The sequence below is a fragment of the Phoenix dactylifera genome, chromosome 18 (assembly GCF_051530095.1).
Source record: "Phoenix dactylifera cultivar Ajwa chromosome 18, Ajwa_hap1_PhDact_Kaust_v1.1, whole genome shotgun sequence".
In the NCBI taxonomy this organism is placed as follows: domain Eukaryota; kingdom Viridiplantae; phylum Streptophyta; class Magnoliopsida; order Arecales; family Arecaceae; genus Phoenix; species Phoenix dactylifera.
In genome coordinates this window covers 16,260,648-16,269,544 of record NC_143207.1, presented here as the reverse complement: position 1 = coordinate 16,269,544, position 8,897 = coordinate 16,260,648, and the positions used below count along the sequence as shown (strand labels likewise).

At 43.7% G+C, this 8,897-nt stretch overlaps 1 protein-coding gene across 1 annotated transcript; it reads right to left on the bottom strand.

The window, feature by feature from the left end:
- Positions 1 to 5,208: 5,208 nt before the first annotated feature.
- On the bottom strand, positions 5,209 to 8,276 carry LOC113462065 (EPD1-interacting receptor-like cytoplasmic serine/threonine-protein kinase). The gene is made up of 5 exons (XM_039131514.3): positions 7,748 to 8,276; positions 7,487 to 7,622; positions 6,867 to 7,003; positions 5,905 to 6,028; positions 5,209 to 5,792 (listed from the first exon to the last, which is right to left on the bottom strand). The coding sequence occupies exons 1-5, from the start codon at positions 8,081 to 8,083 to the stop codon at positions 5,257 to 5,259; spliced, it is 1,269 nt and encodes a 422-aa protein (XP_038987442.3). The 5' UTR covers positions 8,084 to 8,276; the 3' UTR covers positions 5,209 to 5,256.
- Between the last annotated feature and the right edge of the window lie 621 nt (positions 8,277 to 8,897).

The window sequence follows — 8,897 nt, the reverse complement described above, 5'->3', positions numbered from 1 at the left end:
ATGGAAAGACGCGCCCGAGTCTATCACCCAAGACTCGTCACAGGTAGACAAAGATAGAACGAGGGCATCCATATCACCGTCTTCAGCAAAATTTGCCAGATCCTTGCTGACTCCTTCGGTGTGGTCGCCTTGCTTCCCTTTAGGAGATTTGCAATCCCTCCTAAAGTGCCCCGTCTTCCCGCAGTTCCAGCACTTCGCTCCCTTGTTCTGAGGTGCTCGAGACCTGCTGGATCTCGACTTCGAGTCGCTTCGAAATCGACCGTCCTTCTTTTGTCTTCCCCGGTCAGAGGTGTTTAGTGCACTTCCAGACGACTCCATAGCTCCAGAAGATTTCCTTCTTGCTTCTTCACTCAGAAGCACTCCCACAACGTCATCAAAAATCAACTTCCCCGTTGCCGAAGAGTTGCTCACCGCCATCACCAGGCCCTCCCAGCTATCAGGCAATCCGGAGAGGATTAGCAATGCCCGAATCTCATCGTCAAAACTAATCTCCACTGACTCCAACTGGGCCGTGAGTCCATTGAACTCGTTGAGGTATTCTGCTATGCTGCCGCCATTTTTCATACGAAGATTAAACAACCTCTTCATGAGAAATACCTTGTTTGATGCTGAGGGTTTCTCGTACATCCGCGACAATGTTGCCATCAACTCCATCGTCGTCTTCTCGTTTTTGATGTTGAATGCCACTTGGGATGCAAGTGACAATCTGATGGTGCCGAGCGTCTTCCGATCGAGGACCTCCCAGTCTTCATCGGACATCTTCTCTGGTTTCTTTGCTCTACCTCCAAGAGGTAAATAGAGATCCTTCTGGTAAAGGTAATCTTCTATTTGCATCTTCCAAAACCCGAAGTTCGTGCCATTGAACTTCTCAATTCGCAACTTCCCTTCATCCGCCATTGCAGAATAACCAATAGCTCTGATACCAATTGTTGTCGGCGCCCCGCACCGGAGCCCACTCACACCAGCGCCGCCACCGACGTCGGACAAGCAAGAGAGATACAAACGGATAAGCACTCTCTCGCTCCCTCGACTCCGGACTCAAGGATCACCTCTTCGCTCTGCCTACGAAGGGCAAAAGATTACCCCGTGGTATCAGTAGGATAAAACACTTGAGCACCGCAACGGATTATCAAAGATCAAAGGAAGAAGAAGGAAGAAAATAGCAAAACAAACACAAAAATGTAACGAGGTTCGGCTACAAATAGCCTACGTCCTCCACCGCTCCAAATCTCAATAAGGATGAACTGATTACAGAGATAGCACACACCCGAACGATCACAAGCGATCGATCTACAAGAGATTCACACAGAATTCCCTTTGCACAAGAAGTAGGATCCCAATCCTCTTCTTCTCTAGAACCCTAGCCTCACAAACAAGAGTCTCTCTCAAATATACGGCCAATAATCTTACCCTAGGGCTCTCATGAGTCCTATATATAGTCTCAAGACCTTCAGATGATCATAGCCGTCGAAACGCCACCAAAAACACCAAAAGAAAATCGTCCGTACGATTTTTCGCGAGCCCGAGTCGACTCGGCTGAAGTCCGAGTCGACTCTGGCACGTTTGAACAACTTCCAGTTTAACTGGCACGATCTCGAGTCGACTCCACTGTATCTCGAGTCGACTCGACGATGCTCCGAGTCGACTCGACTGTAGTTCGAGTCGACTCTGACAGTCCAGACAGAAACATGGTTTTTGCGGCTTTCTCCTCTCGGGTCGACTCGACAGACCTCGAGTCGACTCGACTGTTCCCGAGTCGACTCGACTGAAGCTCGAGTCGACTCCGACAGTCCGCCAGACAGAAAACTATGCAGAATTGATTTTTCTTCAATTCTCTTCATCACCAAAGGTCTCCACATACCCCAACAGAAGCCGCCGGGGGGGGGAAGCCGCCGGGAGGGGGGGCGCCGGGGGGGAAGCCTGCGGGGGGTGGGGAAGCCGCCGGGGGGGGGGGGGGCGCCGGTGGTGGGTAAGCCGGGCGCCGGGGGGGTGGTGAAGCCGGGCCGGGGGGGGTGGCGCGGGGAACCCAGGCGCGGGGGTGTGGAGGTGGAAGAGTTAAGGGTAATAATGTCATTTCGAATTTTATTTTTATTTTTATTTAATATAAATACAATTTTTTTAAACACCGTTAGAACAACCGTTACATTAGGATATTTGTACAATAACAGAGTTTTACGAGGGTATACATGCAAATATCAATTTTGGAAGGGTATTCACACAAAATCTAACATTTAGAAGGGTATCTATGAAAAAAAAACCCTATTATTTAATACGGCATCAACGGTATTGAATTCAACGAGAAAACGGTTGATATTTCGACGGTGTCGAAGACAGCGTCTGGGGGCCACCAATGAATTAGGATTTAGGAGGCACGCGGGCCCTGTGGTGGCTTGGCTGCGGTACAGTGTTCCGCCGGTGAGAGGTGCGTGGGGCTATATCGATGAATGGCGTACATGTACATCGTACACCAAGCGGGTGGGTCCCAATCCTGGTGAAAGTCTACGTGGCGAGAAGGGTGAGGCGAATTTGATGCCAAAGCACAATGAATTATTAAAGACCCACATAAAATTTTCTGGACGCGTAACCTAATTAACGATCCATATCAAATCTTGAAACCACCTTTACGTGCAAATACATAGCTTATGTTCAAGTACATAAAGTCTAAACCTGAGATTTATATGACCTTTTTTTTATATATTTTTAAATTTCATTAATTTCTTTTTAAAACTGTTATTATTTATCTATTATCATTAGAAATTAATTATTATTTTTTTGAATATAAATCATAGTATCTATCTGAGTGCATAATGCTCAGGCTTGCTTAGGCATTACCCAATATTTTTCTTTCTTAAACAAAAATCTCTCAAAGTTCTATGGGAAGTTTCTAAGTTCGCACAGATCTCTCGAAGCACGGAAAACTCTGGACCAAAAATTGGAAAGAAAGAAAAATAGCACTTAAGCCATTGGGTACTCCACAAGTCCAGACAAAGAAAGCCGCCGATAAGGTCAAGATAGAGACACAACTTGCGGCGTCTCTGCGAACAAAACCATAGTCTGCGTTGCCTCATTTTTCTTAATTTACGTTGTCTAAAGTCCGAAATTCCATTCTACGACAAGCACAATTTCAAAGCAACGTTTGCGCGATCCATCGGTCGATTTGCGCGAAAGATACAGCCTCCAAGCCACCCACCATCCGACGTGAGGCCGAATATTTTGACTGATTCCATTCTACCGGGCCTTCCTCTTTAATATGAAGGCCTCGCCTTCCTCTTTTTCATGAAGGAGACCAAACCCTCTGCTCCAACTTCCATTCTCCCTGGAAGCGTGCTCTCTCCGAGTGCCCCATCTCCATGGCTCCAAGCTTATTCGAAGAATCTCTCCTTGCCGCGCCACAGACCGCCAGGACCAGGGGCACCAAGCCAAACCAGGTCGCTAAGTTCGCCCTCTTCGTCGCCGCCGGTGGCCTGCTGCTGTGGTCCGATCGTCGCCGCCGCCGCCACCACCACCTGGAATTGGCCTTCGAGGTAAGCCTCTCCGCAAATCTCATCACCCTCGCTCTGGGGCTCTTGCTGATGTACGTTTCAATGGTGGCACCTCCGGATTCTACCACCACCGGCAACGGCAAGCTCATGATGTGGGCGACCCTCTTCATGTCCATCGTCGCCCTCGTCCTAAGCTCTTACCTCCTGATCTTCGCAGACTGATATGTAGCGCTGGACTAGGCCAGAATCGGGCGTCATGGATCGGGTCGACTTGCACCACCCATTTGATCCATGATGGTTTCCTTTTCCTCTAGTCTTGCTCATACATAGATAATTGGTGTTGTTTGCCGGTCCTCTGTTCTGTGAGTGTGAACTGGTACGTATTGTCATGCGCTTTTTCATTTCTCAGTGTTCGCGGTTGTGTGAGCTTTGCTGTTATGGTGAGTGTGAAAGGGAAATGGCTGTGTTTCTCTACGTGTAAGGGTGAGGTAATCTATGTAATAAGCGGTGGTGTACTTTCAAAAGCTTCTGTGTTTCAGCATCTTTTTACTCTCTCCTAGATATTTGCTGGATTGAGAATAGAATTTTGGGCTTCTTTGTCTTCCAAGAAGGAAAGAAAACGATTGGTCCATAAGTGGGACCACAGATCGAGGGGACCCCAGGGGCCCTACAGCAGAACCAGTACGAGTGTCTCACCGGGTCAGCTCCCTTCCTCTCCCTCTCGTCAGAGTCTCCTCTTTCGCGAACACCTGTGGTTTTCGGCAACTCCATTTTGTTCCTTTTATTAACTTTGGGTATTTTTAACTTGGTTCCTTTCATGAATAATCTTTGATGAAGAGTCCAAACCTTCTACCTTCTGTTGATCTTGTGGCTACCATGTGGAATTTGTTTAAATTACGATCAAGGAGTTCTTAATATTCTCAGATAGCTCTGCTTATCCAATAGAAAGTCCAGGATTTTTTTTTCTTGGCAAGTTTTGCCCTCCTCCTTTTCTCCTTGCCCATATTTTTTAGGTGGTCCTATAATTTTTCCTCTTTCTACTTATTTGTAGATTTTTCTTGATAGGGATTGTTCTGCATGCATACGTTCAGCACGTTTCTTAAGGGATTTCTCTTTTTCTTTTTTTCTTCATCTTTGACCTTTTGGCCCCTCTTTTTATTTTTCTCTTGATGTGAACATGTGGCCACACTTCCACAACGCCTAATGATGCTGGTATATGCTGCCTCATGGAAATTAATAAACAAAATAAGTGATACCATATGGCTAGATTGGAGAACAACTATAGTTAAGATCTATTGTTGCTCCTAGATCTCTTTTTTTCTGAGTACAGGATGATCAAATTTGTGCCTCCTGAGCTTTTTCACTATAAAAATGCGAGCTGCTACTTGCATGGTAAGGACTTGCTCAGATATCATTTAGACAATTCTTTTTTGATATCATATATTGACAATCCTCGATTAAGAGCACATGTCAAAGACTAATGAGCTCTTGTGCCTCCACTAAGTTCCCCCAACCTTCGCTCTGTTCCATGCAACTCTTTGTACCATATTTCTTACCCTTCATATCCAATTTTTTAATTCGATCCACGGATGGTAAGCCAGAATGGACGAATGACCCTGTTATGTTTTGTAGGTTGAAATGGTCTATATTGAGACTATCTTTTAAAATTCAGATTATGTGAAGGAATGATAAGGTGGTAGTATGAACTGACGCTCAGCAATTCTAGTGCCTGTATGCACAATGGAGTAATTCATTTCTATGTAGACTGAGCCCCTCATCCTTGGTGGTGCCTTGGGGAGTTCCTATACAAATTTTTCCCCTCCCTATGAAGCATAGTTTCAGAGTGGATCGCAGAATTTGGAAACTTTAGTTTGTGTCTGCGATCATGGTTGCGGTGATCATGCTTCACCTTCGCACCGACCTTCATTTCCATCTTCCCTTCATCTTCTTCCCTTCTTTTCTCCACCGTCACTGTGTAGACCAAGGGACCAATGGGTATGTCATTTAAGTTCAGAAGTGGCTCCAAGGTTTCAACAATGTCTCTCATATGAGGCCTTGATTTGGGACTCCGGCTTAAGCACTGGTAAGCCACTGCTGCTGCTTTTTGGGCACCTTTGGGGGAGTATTGGCCTTCGAGATTGGGGTCCATGATGCGGCCTAGCTTATCGGCATTTTTCAAATAAGGCCAAGACCATTCGACAAGGTTCCGTTCTCTACTCGGTCTGGTTTTGTCTATGGACTGTCTCCCTGTCAATAGCTCCAATAGCACGACTCCGAAACTATAGACATCACTCTTTGTTGTGAGATGGCCTGGATAGAATGATCATTTGTTTGTTAATCAGATATTCATCATGGTAAGCTTCATCTGAACCAATACTTAAAAATGAACTAAATTAAGCGTGAATCATCCCTTGATTTTTACCAGTCATGATGTACTCCGGTGCGGCATAGCCATGTGTGCCCATGACACGCGTTGTGACATGAGTATCTTCTCCTTCAGGACCATCTTTTGCTAGCCCAAAATCCGAAAGCTTTGCCCTGTAATCCTGAGATGTGAAGTAGACACTATCAGACTCATATAAACTGAAGTCATTGAGAAGGGGAAACTCTGTAGATTTGGTATTCAATGTGAATTCTAGCATGTGGAATGCAGTCATTGCGTGTGAGAAGAGTAGGGTAAAAGAAATTTTTAAAAAAAACAGAGGGAATTGAAGGAATGAGAGATTGTAGTGTTGACAGCTCAAAGTGGAATGCAGAATGAGAGAGTAAGCATGGCTTTAAACAGGTTTGACAGCATAATTTAGATGAAACCCTTCTGCTATTCTGATAATGTCCATGCCTCCATTTTTTTGATTGAAAGGGTCCATGCCTGCATAAAATTTTTATATTTATGCCATCTTAATATTAATGGTGAGTTGTGGGGGAGGGGGTGAACTTATGCAACCGTGAAGGGATCCAAAGTTGTTAGATAAAACAAATGGTTAATTAGCATTGCTAATTAATGCTCGGTGATCAATTCGGCATCCATTACTCTTATTGGTCTAAATTTTTTCTGAAAATCTTTGTAAAATTGCTTGGTACTTTCAGGCAATGAATGCTCCTGCTTGTTGATCTGGATAAGGTTCTTTCTTCCACTGCTTCTTCTTACGAGCATCAAAAAAAACTCTTATTGGTCTAAAGAGACTTTCCAAAGAACCTTCCAATAAAAAGTCACAAGGCTAATAAGATCAAGCCAATGTCAATGAGTCCATGCCATACTTGTGATGGAGGGCAGCATTCGGGTATTTTTACACCAAGAATTCCCATAAGTTAACTCAGAATTAATTGGTTACTTTTCTGAAATGTTTGATAGAGGAGAAAGAGAGAAGGTGGAGAGAGACTTACCAAGTCCATTAATATATTTGAAGCTTTGAAGTCACGATAGATCACCGGCTTCTCAGCTCCATGAAGCATTGCAAGGCCCTTGGCAGCCCCTGTGGCAATCTTAAGTCTCATCGACCATGGCAAAGAAGTGAGAAGCTCTGCAGCCATGGGGGAAATCAAGTTTAATCCACATTTGTATTAACCACAACGTATCTACACACGCTAAATTTAAATGAATTAGCTATAAGATAATTATAAAGTTTACGGTTATCATAGTTGATAATGTTGAGAAACTAATCCAATGCCCTAACAAATTAGCAACCTTTGCTTCTAAGATTTGCCACTCTATCCCCTATATGCCTTACTGTAACATAAATAAAACCTCAACTGCCTGAAATTTTTTTCCTGCTCCCTGATAAGGCGTGAGACACCTTAGTTTATAAATAGTGGGTGCTGAACAATTCCATTTGGTACGAGAACAAACCATCAAAAGCTTATCCACGGCCAAACCATCTCACTAAATGTATACGGTTCATCTCTCACAGTTAGTTGTCTTCTTCTGAGTCGATATAGCTTCAAAAAGATCTCTCAAGAATCTAACTCCATGCTGAAAGATCCCAAGAAGATCAAAATAAACTTACTCTTGAAGAGATGGTTCTCCAAGCTCCCTCTTTCCATATATTCATAGACAAGAAGTCTGCGCTCATCTTCGCAGCAATAACCGATCAACCTCACAAGGTGAGGATGCCGCAATTGCCCAAGAAAGATAACCTCAGCCTGCGAATAAATCACATGAAACAAGTATTTAGTCTAGAGAAACATACTACAAGTGATTAAATTCTTAATTACCAGTAGAAGAACTTAATGTGCTAAGAAGCCAAAGGCACTGTAAAAGTCCTCACCAGCCATTCCCGGTGGCCTTGCAACCCTTCCAAGTCCAGGGATTTCACTGCTACCGTTTGAGCCTTCAGCCCCGGCATCAAAATGTCATCAATGAATCCCTTGTAGACAGGCCCAAACCCGCCTGATCCAATGAAATTGCTCATTGAGAAGTTCCTTGTCACAGCTCTCAGCTCCAAGAAAGTGAACACATGGAGATCTGATCCTACGAGGGTAGATGATAGATCTTCCGGCGACAGCGGTGAAGCGGAGTTGGCCTTCTCAGGCTGTTGGTGTGGCCTTTCATCATTCTTTCCATAGCAACCCATTAGAAAGGATTTCCATGAAAACTTAGCCATCTTCGAGAACTGGTGGAGCTATTGATCAATGAAGCCTAGCTTCTTTATCAACAATCCATGCAGATAGAATTACAACTGCAGTGAAGACCTTTGGTCATTCTTGGGGGGGGGAGATAGAGGTGGTTGTGGAGATGCCATGAGGAGGTGATGGAAGACTTTGAAGAGGGAACAGGAGGCCAGTTCACAGCTCAACAACTGATCCCCGATACCTCATGTAAGGCTTAGTTTTGTCATCTGTTTAATAGAAAATACCTATTAAAGTAAAAAAAAGTAAAAAAAAGAAGAAGATGGAAACGTTGGCCTATGCGTTTTGTAATACCAAAGCACATGGTTTTGTAGTACTCATCGTCGTTATCAAGGTAACATCTCACCTTTGTTAAGAAACTTCCTCCTAGGTAGTGTTGATTTGGTGCAACAAATGGCTGGCCATTATGATTTTCTATGTAGCTTTCGTAAGGTGGCTTGTCCCTCCCCAAGCCTATCATTTGGGTTGACATATGGCACATTCCATAAAGTATGGCTCTCGGAAACGTTGCAAGATAATGATAATTCCAACTATATATATATATATATATATATATATATATATATATATATATATATATATATATATATATATATATATATAAATTTAGAATTTAGAAGAGGGTGATTGTGATGATGTTGATCTTTTGAATTTAGAAAGATGTTTATCAATTGATTTAGTTCTCTTGTTATGTATTAGGAGTTATTATATATTATGATTAGATATGAGACCATCATAGTGGCCTTGGGAATAGATACCCCACGCCAGTGGAGCCTCCACTCCATTTTG